The sequence below is a fragment of the Colossoma macropomum genome, unplaced genomic scaffold, assembly GCF_904425465.1.
Source record: "Colossoma macropomum unplaced genomic scaffold, Colossoma_macropomum, whole genome shotgun sequence".
Classification (NCBI taxonomy): domain Eukaryota; kingdom Metazoa; phylum Chordata; class Actinopteri; order Characiformes; family Serrasalmidae; genus Colossoma; species Colossoma macropomum.
In genome coordinates, this window is record NW_023494789.1 from 39,123,390 (window position 1) to 39,143,862 (window position 20,473).

General features: G+C 40.2%; 1 protein-coding gene across 4 annotated transcripts; it reads right to left on the reverse strand.

The window, feature by feature from the left end:
• Positions 1-29: 29 nt before the first annotated feature.
• smpd2b (sphingomyelin phosphodiesterase 2b) lies at positions 30-19,904 on the reverse strand. Of its 4 annotated transcripts, none has more exons than XM_036571269.1 (11): positions 19,693-19,904; positions 16,809-16,907; positions 15,562-15,658; positions 9,283-9,359; positions 7,337-7,430; positions 6,961-7,050; positions 5,180-5,262; positions 2,881-3,013; positions 2,663-2,767; positions 2,229-2,397; positions 30-2,136 (listed from the first exon to the last, which is right to left on the reverse strand). In XM_036571269.1, the coding sequence occupies exons 2-11, from the start codon at positions 16,856-16,858 to the stop codon at positions 1,712-1,714; spliced, it is 1,323 nt and encodes a 440-aa protein (XP_036427162.1). In that variant the 5' UTR covers positions 16,859-16,907; positions 19,693-19,904; the 3' UTR covers positions 30-1,711. The 4 variants fall into 4 exon arrangements, with proteins under 4 accessions (XP_036427162.1, XP_036427161.1, XP_036427163.1 ...); XM_036571268.1 differs by having other exon boundaries at positions 16,809-16,910; XM_036571270.1 differs by lacking the exon at positions 19,693-19,904 and adding an exon at positions 19,572-19,688 and having other exon boundaries at positions 16,809-16,910.
• Positions 19,905-20,473: the final 569 nt, after the last annotated feature.

Consider the following 20,473-nt stretch of genomic DNA (forward strand, 5'->3'; position numbering starts at 1 on the left):
GGTTTAAAAGATCCAAGACAACAAACAGTTTTCCATTAGCAAAATGCATAATTTATTTTTTTTCAAGAAAAGTGCCTCTGATATAATAAAATAGTAACTAAAAGTGATGGACAAGTGAGTGAATATGGTAACATGAACGGTAACATTCAGTATATTTCCATTTCTAGGTACTAGGTGTCCTACAAAGGTAGATACTGTAGACTACTATTGTCTTAAGTCTACAGTATAAATTCATGAATACTGCAAAACCTGTTTCTTCACACAACATTTGTAATGTTTATCTAAGTATACTGTAAATATAGAAAAATAAACAGAAGGTATTAAATGGGAGTGCACGGCTACAGTACAGAGTGCAAAGAAGATGGTATTACAAATTAAAGCACATCTAAAGGACATCACAGTTACTGTTAGTATTATTCATATAAAAACACAACATTTAAGACCGATAAATAGGTGTCGGGGGGGGGACAACTGAAATGTGGAAAACAATAAACTAACGTAAAGGAACCGAGTGGTTTAACCCCTTTAGAATTACCTGCCCAGCAGGTCTCAGATCAGGTTAAAACAGATTTCTACCCATATAAACAGAGGTGTTTATTACTAGGCCTGCAACAGTACATACATAATGCCACTGTAATATGCATATATGATGCATACTGATACACATATCCAGTAAACAAATAATTTTTTTCAAATTATCATCTCAAGTTCCATTTTTTTTAAGTAATGCTGTCACAGGCCTCAGTTCTACAAGAAATTAAGCAAACAAATCTTAAATAAGGAGAACTTTTACTGGTCCATTTTTCTAAAGCTGCATGGAAGTGTACAGTACGTTAGCTTACACAGTCATATTGCTTACATTTCAGTTCTGGTTTTCTTTCAGTCCTCATCAAAATGATTGTTCTCCCTTGGTGACCGAGCAAAGTGATTGGTCCATAGTTTTGAAATAAAGTGGGTGCTTATAGATATAAAAGGGACAGATTCAGTCAGAAAGTTGTGGAGAGGTATTACACGTACAGTACTATACATTACTGTGCCGTGCACCTGTCGGCAGGGAGGCGGCCAAACCCCAGGGAGAGAATGAGAACTGCGAGGGGGTGGTGGACGGCACATGAGTCCCAAGCCCCACTAGACTACACCTCACGTTCGACCCAGGTGGTCGAGCTGGGGAGCAGGGTCGGTGACAGGAAGGGGGAGCAACAAGCTCTCTTTCCCTCTTGGTTTAGGTGCTCACGCTGCCCTTAACGAGAGCCAGCTGATGGTGTTCTGTCGTTGGCAGCATAAGCACCTTTTAAAAAAAGTGGAGAGAGAGAGAGAGAGAGAGAGAGAGAGAGAGAGAGAGAGAGAGAGATGAGCAGCAGCAGAAAAGTTTTGTGGTTTAGAGAAAAGGACTGAAAAGTCTAACTTTAAAGCCACTGAAAAGTGGTCAACTTTGGTTGTGAGTTGTTTTGTTTGTTTGGTGTGAAAATATAGTTAATATGGTTGCTGCAGACGTTTCTCCTGCTTCTAGCATCCCTCTTGTGCTCAGGGTAGCACATGGTGTGCTAGAGTGGTGCCGAAACCCGGTAAAAGGACACAGACGGGCGCCCGGCACAATTATGTATGCTTGTGAAATAGAGACAAATAAAATTAGGCTCAGCTGAGCTTATTGCATCCTGCAACAAACAAGAAACTACTGCAAATATCAGTCAAGCGGCTCAGTCTTTGATGTTCAGTCACCTGGCTCTAGAGTGGCTGGATCACAGCTGTCAGGTTCCGTTTGTGAACGGCCCTCATATGTACCCTTGGGGAACGCCTTCAGACGTTCCTGCAGGCTACCTACAGCAAGCCTCATCTGGTCCTCCGCTCCTTGTAGGGCCTTTACCTCCATGCCATAAAAGATGTAAAGCAGGGTGGTACAGAAAAGGATGGCAAAACATAGCGCCCCCAGAAGGTAGAAGGAAGCTTTAGGGAAGGGGTGTTCGGTTCCCAAGGCGAAGCAGGGGACAGCAGCTATGGCCAGCTCCAGCAGCAGAAGGGCCAGGCCCATGATCCCTGTACGAGCAGCCGTGTAGCGCATGCGCTCAGCACAATGTAGGCCCACCTTCACCTCAGTCCGAGCCTCAGTCACAATGTTCACCAGCTCAGAAAGCTTATCTAAGAAACGGGGAACAGCAGAGAAAACAAATGTACAGCTTTTGGAGGGGCTAGTAAGGAATGGGTGGACACATTTTTTGATGTGTGAATACCTGCAGTGCTGTCTTTCTCCTGGTTTGAGCGGCCTTTCCCATCCTCTGAAGGATGAAGCACAAGCTCAGTGCTCAGAGCTTCATGGTCAGAGTAAGGAAAGGGCTGACCAGGGACAGGGCCCTTAGTAGTGGACAGAGATTCACAACTCACATCTACACTCTTCGAACCCTGTTGACAAAAAGTAACATTCAGTATGTGTATCTGGTGTTTTCAGTGGTTGTTGACCACAGACAGGCCAGAACAGGACCGAATGTGTGTCTAAGCAACCACCCAGTAAACATCTAATTCATCATGTATTGAAGTTAAGAGTTAGTAGAGCTTGGCTTGATACTTCGCATGCAAATTAAAGTAAAAACAAAAGAAGAAGAAAGCGTGCAGCCTCCTGATGTGAACAGAAGGTGATTGGTCCGACAGCAAAATAAAGCACATTCACCTTGAAGAAGACATAGTCGATACGGATTCCTCCTCCGAATGGAATAAGCTCCTGCTCATGTGTGAAAGGATTAGCTGTTATATGTGTGAATCCCTGTTCACATCCCTGGAAAGTAACAGATGAACACGCACATCACAGGCCTGTCTGCTTGGCCATTGCAATATATTCCCCACCGTACACTTTGATAAGTTTCATGTGAGCACAATTTCTATACTCACATCAAAACTGGCCGTCTCATTGTAGCAGTCCTTGAGTCCAGTATAGCTCTGCAGCAGTCTAATGCCCAGGTCTGTTGGGTGCATGTTCAAATCCCCCCCTAATATCACTACATCTGCTCCAGCACTGGTGTGCCTGAATGGGAAATTGGACACATCAGGTCAAAATGAGAAAACTGCTCATTTTAAAGAATTAGTTGTTACATCTCAATGTATGATAAACTCTACAAGTAGAAGACTTTAATTTAAAGATGAAAGAAAAGTGAATTTAATTAAGTGAATGTCTTATAAATGTATATGGCTGATTTTGTGGTTTTAAGCAGTGGTCATTTTAAAACTGTCCCAGCAGGTCTCAGATATATAAAACTGAAATAAATCACAGACAGCCAGGATAGCTGTTTAAAACAATTTATCTAAGCAGTAACTGTGGTTTCGCCTGTAAAAACACAACATAACATTACAATTAGGGCTATCAGATGATTAAAATAATTAATCACAATTTTTTCTGTAGGTCTGCAGTATCGTATTTGTCTTACTTAATCTAAATTAAAAAGACATTTTCCATTTATGAACAGTGCATTTTGTCATAGCTACACACTTAAAAAGGTGTTTCTTCAAGGATTCTTTAGTATAGAAATGGGGTCTCACTTTATTTAGATAGCCCACTATGTTAACAAACTACCTGTTGAAACTCAGTTGATTCCACACAGTGGTGGGGTTAGGATTAGGATTTGGACAAGGGTTAGGGCTAGGAGCAGGGTGAGGGTTGGGTTTAGGTTTTGGGTTGAGGTTCAGGTTAGGATTTGGATTAGAGCCAGGTTTAGAGTTAAAGACAATCATGGTCAATTTAGTAGATTTGTAGTTGAATGTAACTTGAAAGTAAATGAAGCACCTACAAAGCATCTAAAGTGGGCTACTCAAGTAAATTGTTATCGAAAATGGTTCTATATAGAACCATGAACACTCAAGGAACCCTTTGAATGATCAAAGGGTTCTTTGCAGTGTGAAAGGGTTCTTCAGACTGATGGAGAATGTGTACATATATGGTTCTGTATAGAACCTTTTTATAAAGGGTTTGACGTAGCACCAAAAGGGGTTCTTCTATTGTTACAGGATGGCATCGTAACAATAGAAGAACCCTTTTCGAAAAGGTTCTATATAGAACCATCCATAGCACATTCTGACTGTACCAACATTTAGCGCTGCAAAGAACCCTTTAATCATGGAAAGGGTTCTTTGAGTGTTCATGGTTCTATATAGAACCATTTTCTTTATTAAAGAACCCTTAAAGAACCAACATTCTTAAGAGTGCATATGAGTGGACAAAATATGCTTCATCAGAATGTAGTCATTACTTCCAATCATTTAATAACGGTTAACTTGGGAATGCAAATTGAGCATGAAAATCACATGGAATGCAGGGTAAATATGGAAATAAGGTGAATGCAGTTTTCAGTTTTCACCACCAGTAAGACCAACAGAATTTCCATGTTCCAATTCCTCTGAGATTATAGCCCCTCGCTCTTACACTATCATAATACGTCTTGTTTTGAGGAGAACTGGATAGTTTCCAACTTGCTGTTGCTTTTGTTAGTCTGCTGCTTGTTTGTCTATAGGTCTCCTGTGAGCACTGTCCAGCATTGTCTAAACTGTGCTGACTATTGATGCTACCACATCAATGCTGAGCTCTTCTTGGCAATGAAACTTCATACTTGATGTACTTTAGTGATAAACACAAGAATGAAAGTGTTGGTTAAGAGAACACAGGTTTGGTTCCTGACTTCACACTGCATTCCAGCCATCAGATGGATTTGTTCAATTCCATCAGCAGCACCTGATTTACTTCAATGAAGGACTGATTAGATAAACTAGGTATTAAATGGTAACTGTAAAGCAAAACGTCATGTGGCCAGGGGCGCCCAAACGTTTGCATACAGCTGTATGTGCATGGTAGCATTGTAATGTAGACATAAACATTTATGCATAATCTTTTTTGAGAACTCCCCCAGGGCGTTCACACGCTGTCATGCATGAGCTGTAGATAACACTGCGCACTTGATTGCGATGATAGTTCAGCGCGTACGTCTGTTTGACGTACATTTGGATATCACTCTCTCTCTCCTTCTCCAAGGAGATACACACCAAATATAGAAAAACAATGCTTTCTTAAACAGTATCACCACTGAAGCATAATAAATGCTGGATGTGACACTACATTTCTTAAGCTGGAGTCTCAAGAATTAAAAAAACTCTTAATTCTTTAATTTTATGCTTGCTATACCTGGACAGAGAGAGTTCATACCGTATAAAGTTCTGGAGCTCCCAGGCTTGTACCACTCTGTGAGGGAGATAAGAGTCCGGCTCTCTACAATACTCTGCATGCAGCTGTATGGATGAACACACAGAACTGTTTCTCACACACTTTCATTAACACTGTCTTACCCAAGAAAACAACAGCATTTCAAAGACATTGAAAAGACACTGAAGAGACACTGAAAAACTCTGTCTTTGTCTACCTTTAACTCGTTAAAATCTGACCCCTGAGAAGCTGGTGAGTGTGTATGTCCATGGTGGTCAATAAAATGGATCAGCATGTGGAATCTGTGTGAGACTGTGTTTCCTATTATTGTATAATAATTGCTGCCTTTGTTGTTGGATGCTCTGTGACAGATTGTCAGTGCACACATTCAGAACAGCATTTATATAACTGAGAGCTTATTGTTGATTTCTTTTCTCAGAGTAATGACAAAAAAGCAAAAGAAATGAGAAGTATATTCATATTTAAGTGTATCAAAATAAATGCAGTGGCAGCAGTGAGAAATCACATTATTAAAAGGCAAAAATAGCTGTGCAGTGTGTAAGATTTAGTGTTATCTATTAGCACAACTGGAATATAGTATACAAAACCATGTTTTCATTAGTGTGTAATCACCTATAACTACGAATCGTTGTGTACTTGTTAGCTTAGAATGAGCCCTTGATATCTATACAGAGGCTGCCATGATTCTACATTAGCCCAGAATGGACAAACCAAACACTGGCTCTAGAGAGCGCCTCTCGTGTTATTGCATTGTAGCGGCAGCTTGAATCTGGTGGTGCTAAAGCACCAGTCGGAAGATGTAGAAGGAGGAAGAATCAGTGATTGCTGCAATGCTGGCTGACCATTTTGTGTTGTAAGTTTGAAAACCCAAATTTTGACAAATGAAGGATCATCCTTGTTATTTAGCACAAGAAAAGCAGGGAAGGGTGAATCCAAGTCATCAAAGAAGCGAAAACATGATGGCCACCATAGCTTCTACTACACACTGGGAAAGAGAGGGGTGAGGGAGGGGTATTCAGTTCGTTGCAATCTGTAACCTCACTGCTAGATGCCACTAAATCTTACACGCAGCACTTTTAAAGGATAACAGTGTTCCCCCTATCATTAAATAGGTGGTATGGCCTGCCTGGTCAAACTTATGTGCCAAATCATCACTCATTTTCAAATATAAGGCTGCACTAAATTCAGATCTCAGGTCCGGCACAGATATGACCACTGACATCACAGTAAGTGGCAGCTGGCTTGTGCCAGAGGAGCAGCATCTAACTTAGCCCTAATCTTCTAATGCAGTGGTCACCCACCCTGGTCCTGGAGGTTTATTTCTTTTTTTAATGTGGAGTCTAGGTCCGACTACAATCTGTTACATCTAATGCTGATGCTAATGAACTTCATTACTCCTTGACTGGCTGGATCAGATACATTAGTGTGAGGTAATGGGTAGGAATTCCTGCCCACCTGATTCTAAAAGAAGAGAACAGGGAAACAGGGAAACTGTGCTAGAGTTTTCCCACAACTGTGATACAAGAACTGTCAACCACAACAGCACTTCTTCAAAATGAATGTGTAGAGATCATAAAATGTGGTCTATTTACATGAATATTGTGTCTACTGTTTCATATGTTTTAAAAAATAATAATAATAACAATTCATGACGCCTCACATGTTTAACACCATGCTGGCATGACAACACCAGTCGCTTCAAAGGACCTACCACCTGGCCTGATAAAGAATCGAGGGGAAACACAGGGGTTAAATGGACTTACATGAGTGACAAAGACATGGACTGCCAGCCCGCTGATATTCAGCAGTACTTTCCCAACAGCTTTGCCCCCGAACCAGTCTCCATGATGGGCCTGGCACAGATTTGACAATCAATCATCACATGTATGTTACTACAACAGTTATGATCTACCCTTTCCTTTACTTTAAAGAGCTTTTGTGTTTTTGATCATTATGGCATCCAGATTCACACCAGACACATCATGCACTTTTAAGAAAAGTTTTTAGAACTGCTCCAGGCAGCAGCAGCAAAGTGGTCAGTCTAGTCAAAGCTGCCTTCTACACAGTAGATCTCCACTTAACCAGGAAACGAATGTTTCTGAAAGCACATTTTGCTATAAACAGCTTGATTCTACTCACCATGTAAGGATAGCCATTGAGGGTGTATTTATACAGGAAGGCATCATGGATTCTGTGCTTGGAAAACACTGCCAGTCCACTTCCAAAAAATCCACTGAGGAGAAGAACAAAAACACAAAACACATAAAGAAATATTTCCGTTGCTCTGTGCACAAGTCAGAGACCACCCTTCGTTTATTATATTTCAAGTCAAATTGGCCATCAACTACGAGTTATTCATTTTCAGATGTTTCAGAGAAGAGTAAATATAAGATAATCCACTTGTATAAGGAAAGAGAAAGTCAAAGGAAAACTAATGAAAAAGGTAAGTTTTCAAAACTAGAGTTCAAAAATAATAAAAGCTACAGAGGAACTGAGACTCCAAACAACTGCACAAGACCGGGTAGACCACCAAAACTGTCCCGTTCAGATGAACAGTACTTAATCTTTCATCTTTAAGTACTGAGGAGAAAATCAAGCTCCACTCTTGCTTCAGATCTGAAAACATCCACAGGTGTTTCTGTCCATCCTTCCACTGTAATAAGACGACTCAGTGCTATGAGTCTGAAAGGATGTGTAGCTGTCAAGAAGACCTCATTGAGAAAGGAAAAGGCTGTTCTCAGAAATGTGTTTGGATTACTGTAACGAAACCGAACCGAAAAAATGAAAAAAGAGGCTGTACTGTTGAGGCTTTTGGCAAAACTTAGTGTCGGTGAACAGGCGATGGTCAAATCCAGAGAGGTCAAAAAACAAAAAAGGACAAACAAAACAAAACCAGGCAACCAGATCCAAAGAGCAAAGACAAAAAGACTAAGTCCAATAATCCAAAGAGAGGTCAGATTCACCCAAAAGGGCAATCAGAAAAACCACTCAGTAGTTCTCACGAGAAGAAGCAACACCTCACAGAGAAACTAGTCTAAAAGTCTGGGCATTATACTCTAACTGATCATATGACAAACAGAACAGGTGAACCAGATTAGTATTCAGGTGAGTGTGAACGATGATTGGAGTGCTGTGGAGGGTCAGCAGGCACAGGATCTCCCAAAGGATGGACATGACAGAGCCGGAGGGATGCATGATTACTTGCAATTACTCGCAGCATGAGAAGCAAAAAAATACAACCAACTTCTAAGACTGAACTTTGGAGATGCAGAAAAATATTTTTGCAGATTTCTTTGAGAAACTGAAAGCAAGTCTCCTGAAAAGAGTGGAAGACGTAATAAAGGCAAACAGTGGACACAATAAACACTGAAAATTTCTGATATTGTTTTTAGCTTTGAAAACTTCTGTGTCATTTTATGTTAATATACATTTTCTGCTTTTTTCCTAACACTGAAGAATGAATAACTTGTACTTGAGGGCCGTTTTTAGTTGAATTAAATAAATACAGGGTGGTCCCTGACTTTTACAGTACTGTACACTGAGTTACTAGTTTATTACTGCTGTGTACCTACATTCACTGGTCACAGTATCACATACAACTACTATATAGGTACTGCGGTGCATCAATGCAGCATATACTACGGTTGAGAATGCTCTGCCACACAAATAACTGATTATTGGTGGTCCTAGAGGTCCCTTTCCATTAATGAACGAGGTAAAAGGGGGGCAATAAACTGTACAGCAATAGATAAGTCATGGTAACTGTGTACCTACAGAGTGACAAAGTGCACCTAAATGGCAGGTGTATCTGATAAACCGGTCAGTGAATGTAGGTACAAGGCACCTAATAAAAGTGGCATCTGTTATAAACCATTCTAAGTTTTTCAACAGAAGACAGTGAGTGTAATAAACTATTTTTTGAAGTTCAAGGTTTGACTACAGTAGCACCATTATCTTTAGAATAGCCTTGAGCCCATGCCCTTAGGTGCAGACCAATAAAACGGTCATAAATAACGTTATCACTTACACAACATATAGCTAGTTGTAATGTTATCTTTCCATACATGCAAAGATAAAAGTCTTACCTTTTAAAGTAATGTGAATAAGGATGGGTGCCGCCTAGTTTCTTTTTCAAGAAGTGGAAGTCTTTCTCACTCCAAACCTGCAATGGTCAGAAAAAGCAAACTGCAATCTCATGTTTTTTTGCCTCCTCAATAACATGACTCTTCCACTTCCTGCAATGCAGATCAAGTCAGTCAGCATTTTTTTCAACCACTTTCTTACCACTGAACTTGCTTAACCCCAGATAGGATATCACTTTGGGTACAAAAAATGCAGCTTTGCAGAGCACCTCATATCACATGATGTTAACTTGTGACTATGTGGAAGTCTGAGTCAATCTATGTAATGCTGTGGAGGAGAGAGAGAGTGACCCCCACCACGCAATCCTGCTCATACTGGAACTTGGCAGTAAATGCCTCGGCTAGTCCAACACCATCATCCATGCTAATATTTCAAAGGGGCTATATCATAGAAAACTAAACACACACACACACACACACAGACACACACACACACACACACACACAGACACAGACACAGACACAGACACACAGACTTTCTAAGCCTCTTATCCTTCTGGGTCACGGGGGAAGCTGGAGCCTATCCCAGCAGTCACTGGGTGAAAGACCCTGGACAGGTCGCCAGTCCATCGTAGGGCAGACACACAGACATATACATTTACCTAGGGGTAATTTAATGTGTCCAATTGGCCTGCATGTCTTGTCTGCATGTCTTGTCTGGACGGGAATCGAACCCAGGCCTTTCTTGCTGTGTGGCAGCGGTGCTAAAACTATTTGGAATAAAAGTTTGATGTAGTATTGCTTTAGTTTCAAAACATACCATTCACTCTTCATTCCATACCATCCAAAACTGGACACTAAGCTGCAAAAACATCCCGTTTTGAATTTTCTTCGAACAGCCCGTTAATTCTTTTTCTGATGTCATGAAAACCAACACATACCCGCCTATTCAGCCTACAGCGGTGTAGCCCCCCCCCCATTTACAGTTATAAGGAGTGTTTCAGCCCAAACTGTTTTCTTAAATGAGACGCAATAGAGAGCAGCCAATCAGAACAGAGCTCATTTACATATGTCTTAAAGGTATAGTAACCCTAGAAAAAATAAATAAAATACAGGACCCAGAAAAGAAGAGAAGAGAGAAGAGGCAGATGAGGACTGAATCTCGTATGCTAAATCAATCATAGGTTTATTTTATTTACACATATGGACACCTTACTGTACATACTGCACTTCTGCACACCTTATCGCACATCTTGCACATCTGGACACTCCACACTTAGCCACTTTATTTCAGTACCAACATATTCATATATTTATTCAGTATTGTTATTACATGCTGTTGCCTGCGCCTCCTTGTACAGTCATTACTGCTCTGCCTTTTTCATCTTATTGCATATTTTTGTACATTTCTAGTTGTATATATGCCAGTAGATAGGTTTTTTGTATATATTCTTCTTTTTGTATTGTATTATCGTATTGTATCTATCTATCTATCTATCTATCTATCTATCTATCTATAAAGAGCGTCTCTGAAATGTTTTACATGATCTCTGGAATGACAAGGGGAATGTAAATGGTAGCTGAACGCGTGCCAAGTTGCAGCAGATTGAAAACAGCCTAAATAGCACAAAGAGTGAGTAACCCAAGCCACGAGACCTTTCAGCATTGCGCAGTGTCAATGACACCATTTCAATGCTTATTCAGTAAAGACAGATGGATAGCGTGCTGTGGTCTTTTCACAAATGAGCGCTAAAGGGTGGCATCATGTCTGCTGTTGCAGATTCAGAGCTACTTTGTCAAAGATATTAAAGGTTGTCATGGTTGCTACATCAACATTCTTACTCCGTATTATTCAGAAATGTTTGACATAGTGAGCCACCAGCTTTCCAAAACATTGTGCTCCAGCATGGCAGTAAAGAACACAAAAAAGGCCTGACAGATATGAATAATTTGTGGCTAAAATCATTTATAAGGGGAAAAATTCTGACAGCAAATAATATCAGCTGATATAATTTGAGATTCATGTTTAGGATTTTAATGTTATACTCCAATAGTTTTAGTTAAACGGCTCTACTGACTGATTTGTCAGTTATGTCACGTTTCTCAAGTAAACAGCAGAAGCTTTCTTAAATAATGTACAGCACTGAGGGTGGAGCTACCCAGAATTCTTTATGGCTTTTGATTTCTGTTAATTACCACTTATTTTCACCAGTTCTCTTTATTAATACTTAATTATACATATTAATCTTGTGCAAAAAGTTAGGTCAGGGGTTGCAACCCAAATATTAAGAAGAGCCATTTTGTTCTTTCAACAAAAATCAAACCACTTTGGGAACCACAACATTTTATGTCCATTTTACCATCTTGGCTGTAATTATGTCTCAGTATGTGCTGATGTACTAGCATAGGCTAAAAAATGTAATATAAACAAAAACACAAACTTACTTTGCTCTGTTTTAAGCTTTAGCTCAGCTTTTCTCGCATCTCCAGCAGGATACTTTTCCACAAAAGTAGAACAGTTTCTTGTAAAACGTCTCTTAATGTTCAACTTTTTATGAGGCTGAAGTCGCTTCTCATTCGCCAGCTTCTTGTTCGAATTGTCCTGTTCCGCCTTAAACGGTGCCTGAAGCACCAGAATGTAACTGCTGCACCATTTAAGGTGGAATGGGAAAATTCAATCGAGAAGCTGGCGAATGAGAAGCTGACTTCAGCTTTGTGACTTTTTAGTGTTTGACAGTTTCTCGTTGCAGATTAAACGGATCAGGAAACCAGCTGGAGTGATTATAAATGCAAATAAGTCCATCCGTCTCCAAATTATTGATGTTCGGTTTAAATCTTTTTCTTTGCCATTTCGTTAACTACTAGCTAGGCGAGATTGTTGTCTGTGTTGCTATGGTGACCAGTAGTCTGTGCGCCAAACCTCAGGGTTAAAGGGGGAATTAGCAGATATAGACTACATTAACTCTGATGTTTAAGACCATTTATTGTTAAAACTGTGTTTTTACAAAAAACACAAAGCTGAAAAACTGACTTTAATAATATACAATAACTTCAGCTGAAAAACAGTTACAGAACAGGCATTAAAGCTGAAGTGTTATAATAAGGGCATTTTAACTGAACTGCCTGCGGTTTTCTCTCCTGGCCCAAAGAAATGAGCGGGTATGAGTACAAATGACAGCTTGGAGATGAACAGTAAGTTTCCTCTACAAAGAGGAAAACTAATCTCTAGGCTATGTCAACCACTGTTTACAGGCTATAAAAAAGAGAAGTGCAGTGCGGACTGTAAGTAATTGTTCTGTAACTTTTTTGTGGTTTAGGCTTTGTACTGGTTTACAGAGCTGAAAAACTAGCCAACTACTTTGCACTGCACTACAATTTTGTTGACCATAACTGTCACAGAGAGTCATCGTCCTTTTAGAATAAGCTGTAATTAGGACATGCTACAAGAGGGCGACCACATTTCGTACCCTCAGGGAGATCTTTGTCTAACAACAAGAACTCTGCATAACAGACAGCCCTGCAGAATTCAGACCCACCCAGGACTACCAGAAGGTTTATGCTCATTTTCTCTCTTTTTATTTTCTGTTAATTACCCCTTAAACCGCAGGCTTTACTTTCAGGCATTCAGTCATTAACGCATATTTTGCTATATTATTCAATAACCACTATGATTATTCAGTAACTGCTATGTAGGCCTTTCATTATATACAACCATTACAGTACAAGCCTGAAGTGGCCAAATTAGCCAATCAGTCATCGAGCTTCTGTAGCTCCCAAGTGACTACAGAAACAGCACAAGCTCAAATAAGCACATTAAAAGGTGTTATTAACAAACATCACATAATCAAAACATTACTCACTGTCGCCCTCTAAGGGGTTATTAACAAACATCAAATAAACAAACGTTACTCACTGCCGCCCTCTAAAGGTGTTATTAACAAACATCAAATAAACAAACGTTACTCACCGCCGCCCTCTAAAGGCATTATTAACACACATCATATAAACAAACGTTACTCACCGCCGCCCTCTAAAGGCATTACAGCACCAATCGGAAGTTACTTTTATACAGAAGTCGGAAGTTACTTTTATACAGAAATTTTCTCGTGTCTCAATAAATGCATTTGCTGCTTTCTTTTATTTGTGTGTATTTGACTTTAGTTCACATTATATTTACGGTAATGTAAACACAAGATTGTGACAAATCATTTTGGTTTTCCTAAATAATTGCAATCAGTTCAAATAATTGCAATCAGGCAATTATATAATAATTGTGACAGTCCTACTACTATGAGTACCAGTCTGAACTATGAACTGTTAAGTAACTATTCAGTAATTTCCGCACTGCAGTTTTGTAGTTATGACTGAACTGAAGAGTGAACATGAGTTTGAGGGATCAACCCTAAAGGCCTGTATGTGGCTCACATTTTCTCACTTTACTACATCGTCTATATTGAATTTTCCTACATTTTCTACCTGACTGTTATTCTATTTTAATCTTAATTTCAATAAGTAGGGCCAAACTAATACATATCAGTTAGCTGATAACACTGGTCCATTTTAATGACCCATGGTAGTTTATTTGGACACAGCACTGCAAGGACTTGAACTCACAAACTTGTAATAATAGGGCAAAACGCTAGATAGTGGTGCCACTGAGCAGCTCAGTATTGGGCTACACGACAGGAACACAAGCTAAACTGGAGAACCAAAAACACCACTATAGTAACAAAACAAAAATATACAAATACACCCAAACCTTTAACAGAACATTTTAGAACACAAAATAACCTTTTTATGAACATAACTAGTGAGAAATAAAAGGTAATAAACAGAAACCAAACATGCAAATCATTCTGGGTTGCTTCACTTCCAGCGCTACAATCTTACGTTGCGATATATGACTGTGGCTGCGTCCAGAAACCATAAAAATTACAGCTTTTGTTACCAATTCTCCTCCTGCCCTCCGTTATTCGCAAACTGTTTTAGTAAACCATCCTACTGCCCAAATACTGGAGGAGACGAGAGGAGCAGTTCCGAATGCCTGTGGAAGCAGCTTCCAACGGAAGATACACAAGCAATAGAACTCAAAACTTAGTGAAGGACATGTCTTTGTCCTGTAAGTGAATTATTTACTATGGTCATCACATCACATATCATATATATATATATATAGTAGATTTTGCATTTCAGCCTGTGTGCGTGCAGGGGCAGATCTACAAAGTTTTACCAGGAGAGGCAAAGCGGCGGCAGGGAGTTTTGACAGGGGGGAATGTTATAGATGTTCCCTCAATGTTAATGAGCGACTGGGTGGGGTCGAGGAGGTGCAGGGAGCTTGGAGAGCTATTCTGCCGATAGCAAAACTACTCTCCCCTAATGGCAAAGTGGGACAGACCAGACATGCTCGCAATGGGGGGAGGGTGGGGTGGAGTTGTTGGAAAGTTCTGCCAGTACCAAAACAGCTCTCCCCTTAAAGGCACAAACACTCGCCCCACAGCGAGGTGGGACCCAAAGATGTGGCAGAAATTTTGGGGTGACACCTGGGGTGGCTAATCAGATTTTATGGAAAACACTGGCCGCCAAGTTCACCCCTTTAACACTGCACATTTCTGTGTGACCTTAATATGTGAAGACGCATGACATGGTCTGAAAAACTCCTGAAATTTCGGACTTTAAAATTATTATTTTATCACAGTGCAACTTACAGAAGTGTACGCACACCATATTTCTGTTTTTTGTCTTTTTTTTCAATTTTGACAAAACATACATAGTGCAGCTTCTACACAAATCCAAAACTTGAAGTAGAAGGTCATGCGCAACTGTAACTAGACTGGCCCAGTAGTAAATGCAACTGGCCACCAGGAGTATTACAGTGTGCCTTCAAGTGAACATGTTGACTGTTGGCTTTGATTTGATGTCAATGGAACAGATCAGCTGTCTCGTTTCCCTGTTACTGCTCATTCCCTCAGTTTCTCCTGCCCCTTTCCAGTCCTCGACGTCTTCCGGGGGAGGACCAGAACAGTAGCAAAAGTTTCTATCGTTTAACTGAATTTACGAAGATAACTGAGCAGTAACGATCACTCAGTAAAACACAGTTTAAATTAAACTGCTGGAAGTATAAAATTAAAACCTTAAATATAAATATAAAATTATATCAGCTAATATTATCATTTATCAGAATTGTAAGCATATTGGGCACAAACTTTTCATATCGGTCAGCCCCTAATAATAAGCCTTTGGTTTCAATGCGTTAAGTGACTAATATATGTGTGAAGGTCTCACCTCCTGCAGTAATGCTACATCATGCTGCTCCTTGCTCAGCAGGTCTCCAATCATGGCATATCGCTGAGCGCAGTGCTTACTGAGATAGTGGATTCCCCTAAAACCACACACACACAAGCAGACAAACACAGAAACATTGCATCACATTGCTGACAACATCATTTCTTCCAAGTAATCATGTAGCAATAAATTAACCTACACCAAAAGAAAGAAGCTGAAGTGTAACATGACTGGACAGCATGTGGTAGATGTTACAAAGCCACAACAGTTTGCGCAGACAAGTTGGGGGGAGATGCTGGAGGCAGTAGGGGGTGTGATGGCATGACACACATTACTAGCCTATATAGGCCCGCTAACCAATCACCAGGCCTCACTAAACCCACTATTTTGTATATGCTTCTATGGTGGCAAACAACTTGAAACTAAACTGTGCAGAAAGTTGTGGGCAGACAATCAGCAGACATTTCCTGAACTGTAACATATTTGGTGATTTGCTGTAAATGTGGGGCTCCTGTTGATTCTCTCCTGACTGTGTGGCTGCTTTGGACAGATCTACCGTAGATCTTTCACCCTGTTTTTCCTTATATGTTCTTTTTTCTGCTGCTTTTTTATCCTGATATTATATTGGCTTTTTGTCTTATGTTTGCAGCCCCAATAAAACACTTGTTAATATTGTTGAATGTTGTCAGTCTATTCATGTTTCACTTCTTCAGTCAAGGCTTCAGCTGAAAGCAGCCAACAGCAACCGAAACCCACTGACAAGGCAATAAAGAGATGTGAGATATGCCAATGTTTAAAACTGCATAGGATTTAAAGGAAATAACTGAGTCTTAAATAATGACTGATATTATAAATCATATTAATTATGCTAATGTTCATAATAAAATAGTGGATTTCAACAGATAAGCTACTAAACTCCCCCTTGCAGTTGCGGCCTGGATTCAAACGAACCATAGAACAGTACCAGTCTGCGACCGGTGGTTGGGATTCTCTGGAATACGGTACCATGTTACTCTGTTACTGTATCAAAATATGCCACAGCCCTCCCTTCCTGCACACTACTGCGATACACTTGATAGTGGCTGTGTTTAAATTATTCACCAATTAGCCTAGAACTGCTTGGACTCAGACACAAAGGAGGAGAAAGAAGAGACCTGATTAAATTACATTTTTAGGGCCTTCATTATAATTACTGCTAGAATTTTGTGTGTATGTATGTGTGGAAACGTGCGGTTATGTATGCTCACCAGCAGTTGAGGGAGAAGACGCGTAGCCTTACAGGCATCTCGGCAGGCATAGCACTTTGACAGGGTGTGCTGGGATGAGCTTGTGTCGTTCTGCAACAACTGCTACACCAGCACAGGGAGAACAAAGAGTCAGCAAGCAAAAAAAGGCGCTTAGTTGCTCACAGTAGCTGTGCTCCAAAAGCTAGCCTGCAGCTGAGAAAGGTGGGTCCTCTGCAGCACTGTCCTACAAAGACTCCTCATTTGTATCACATTAGGCAAAACAGAACGGCCTACCAAGGCCACTTTGACAGATCATTGGAAAGGAGTTGGTGTGAAATTTGATGAAGAAAAAACAGTTGATGTGAAAGATATTAAGCTGGCAGGGAAAGCACTGAAGTGAATTATGTAATATGGGGCAGGCAAAACATTAATTTGTGTGTCATTAAATGCTAACCTGCAGCTAAAAACTGTTCAGCTCACTGAAAACAGGTGCATTGCGTTCAGTGTACACCCTCTCTAACAGATTCACAACTTTTAAAAAACATGTATCAGTTGTTTTAAACTACCGCTGTTTCTCTAAAAGACTTTCTAAAAGTTTATGGGTGACAGAAGATGAAGGATACTCTTGTAGCATCCTTGTCAGAACGTAGGCCGCACTTCTCAACTGAAGGATCTAATTGGAACAGACTTTGATGGCGTAGTGATCTAACACACCTGGACCACAGTCTAGCTTTTGGAACACAGCTACTACATCACCAAGATTTACATAACAGTACAAACTAGCATTTACAATAAATTGCAACACTCTCTGAAATCCTTAAACATGCAGTAAACTGGTACCAGTGCTGTATTTCCCTAAATCTGATTGTTGTCATGGTGTCTGTCTTGTAAACACACATTTAGAAATACAATGAAAACCCACCCGAGACCAGAAGAATGAACAGGTTGTTGCATCCCACAAATAAACATTTCTATGTGCACTACTTGCAATGCAGGGAAATATTACATGAGTATAAACTCATTACCAAGTGAATTAATACTTAATTAGCTTAATAATTAAATGATTGAAGATATTGGGAGACATATCAGTATCTCAACATAACATTTAATCAATGCATTATAGCTAACGACAATTTATTGATGGTTTAAAGGACTGGTTCACCATAAAATCAAATTTACCCTGTTTTCCATCTTACCTCTAAGTGTAGTTGATCAGCCAAGACATATTTGGTGTTTGAAGTTTGCTTCTGTAGTTTTGGAGTGGAGATAAATAGCTAAAATAGAATTTTTGGGTGACAGCTTTTGAGTGACATACTAACATAACTTGTTAGCTACTTCAGCCTCATATCTCCAAAACTAAAAGAAAGTTCAGACACAAAACAAGCCTTGTTCAATCAGCTGTAGGACATAAGGGGAAACTATGTCAATTTGATTTTTTGGTGAACCAGTCCTTTAATGGCAGTTTGTAGGAGTCTAATGAAAGTCTAATATTAATGAGCTGCCAAATTCAGTTATACAGAGGAATGTCTACAGGCTTTTGACACTCTTGTGCTGACTTATGACTAAATAGGTTTACAGTTATAAGTTTACTGTCATAAACATGAGCTGAGGACAGGAACATGATTATTGAACAGATTATTCAGGAAAGGACCAACACCTCACAGTCAACTACAGAGCCTCTGATATGGTGATTATTTTATAATAAGTCAAGGCCTCAAATTAATATACTCTGGCCACAAGTTAATATCTTAAGACTACAAATTAATATATTAAGGCCTCAAACCTTGAGGGCACAAATTAATATGTCGAGGCCACGAGTTACATTTCTTGAGGCCACAAATTAATATATTGAGGCCACAAATTAAGTTTCTCGTGGCCACAAATTAATATATAGAGGCCATGAATTAATATATAGAGGCCACAAATTAATTTTCTTGTGACCACAATATATTGAGGCCACAAATTAATATAGTGCGGCCACGAATTAAGTTTCTCGTGGCTAAAAATGAATACATTCAGGCCACAAATTAATATATTGAGGCCACGAGTTAAGTTTCTTGTGGCCACAGATTACTTTATTGAGGCCACAAATTAATATATTGAGGCGTCTTGGATCATTTACATATGAAGTAACTGCAAATACGGACATCAGAGCATGAAGGTAAAAACTACAAATAACCCCTCTGTGTTAAATAACCGAAGACATTAACCAGCTTCAAAACGTTCGTATGAACAGTTCAGCTGCATTTGTTATGGTAGCAAAAGAGTATTTAGAGTAAAAACACGAAGCCCTGCTGAACTCAGGGCACTAAACATGGACTCTGCAGCACAACAGGCGCCACGCAAATCCTCCCTCACTCACTAAGGAAGCTGATGCTGGCCTCTCATTCGGATTTTCCGCTCCACCTTAAATGGTGCAGCAGTTACATTCTGACGCTCGCACAGACGACAAACACTGCTGCGCCATTTAAGGTGGAGCGGAAAATTCGAATAGGAAGCCGATTTCAGCCTCGTCCCTCACTGCGCATCTGAGATAACAGTCTCACCTCCTTCCCTGAGCTCAGATTACTGTCAGCTACGGCTGCATAGCCACCGGCGAGTCTAACGCAGGTTTACAGGTTTAGCTAACGTTACTCATCACTTCTCTGCGAACCACACTCAGATAACCGCGGATCGAGTCACTTCAGCTCGAATTAAGTTTGACGTCCATCAATAAATAAATAAATAAACCATCTAAAATCGCCATCTAAAAAGTCAGTCAGCTAAGTTGCCACATATTTTTACCTGAATCAATTAAATCAGCTGGACTGTCTGTCTGGCCAGCTCAACAGCTTGCAGAAGTTGTCTCTCAGTGGCTAAAGCAACTCGGACAGCGCAGCGAAAGTTAACCTCTCAACTTACTCACCGTTAAGCTTAAGCGTATCTAAACAGTCAGCAATCCAACTGCACGTCTGTCCACGTCAAACGCTGCTTTACGACCTGCTTTATCTGCCTGCAGAGCGCTGGCCGGCTCAAACACGAGCTGTCAAAGCTGAAATCTGGTTTTATTCATCGGTCCTGCTGTCCGTTTCCTCCTTTCTAATGGCCGCGTGACGCCACACAAAGAGCCGAATGCGGATTTGCTGGTCCTCTCTGGCCGCGTCCCAATAGTCGAAGGAAGCGTCTCTTCCTTCCTGCTTGCTTTGCCTGATGCGGAAACCATATAGCGCCACTCTGCTAACATATTTGGTGACATTATGAGCGACAGACCTGGCAAAGTCGAGGAAGGTAGACAGGAAAATAAGTTTACTTAACTAGGCTGCGTTCCAATCCGCACATTAGTGCACTCAGTGCGCTCGGGCGTTGAAGTTCGGCCTCCATTTCTAGGATTTCCCAAACCGCTTGTAGTGTTGACCCGGTACCACGTACACACCGGATAAAGGCATGATACGCACGATATTTCAAATGATATTAGAGACACAGGTGGCGAGAAATTTAGGGGGTTATTTATTTATTTATTGATGTATTTATTTATCTCTATCTATCTATCTATCTATCTATCTATCTATCTATCTATCAAAAGGAAAAGTAGCGCTTTGTTTTGAGGAGGCTGTCGCTCCCTACAAATAACATTTGGATCTCTTGTGTCTTATAAAACAGCTCTAATGTGTGCAAGAGAAGATACGAGTGATATTTCAAAGGACAGT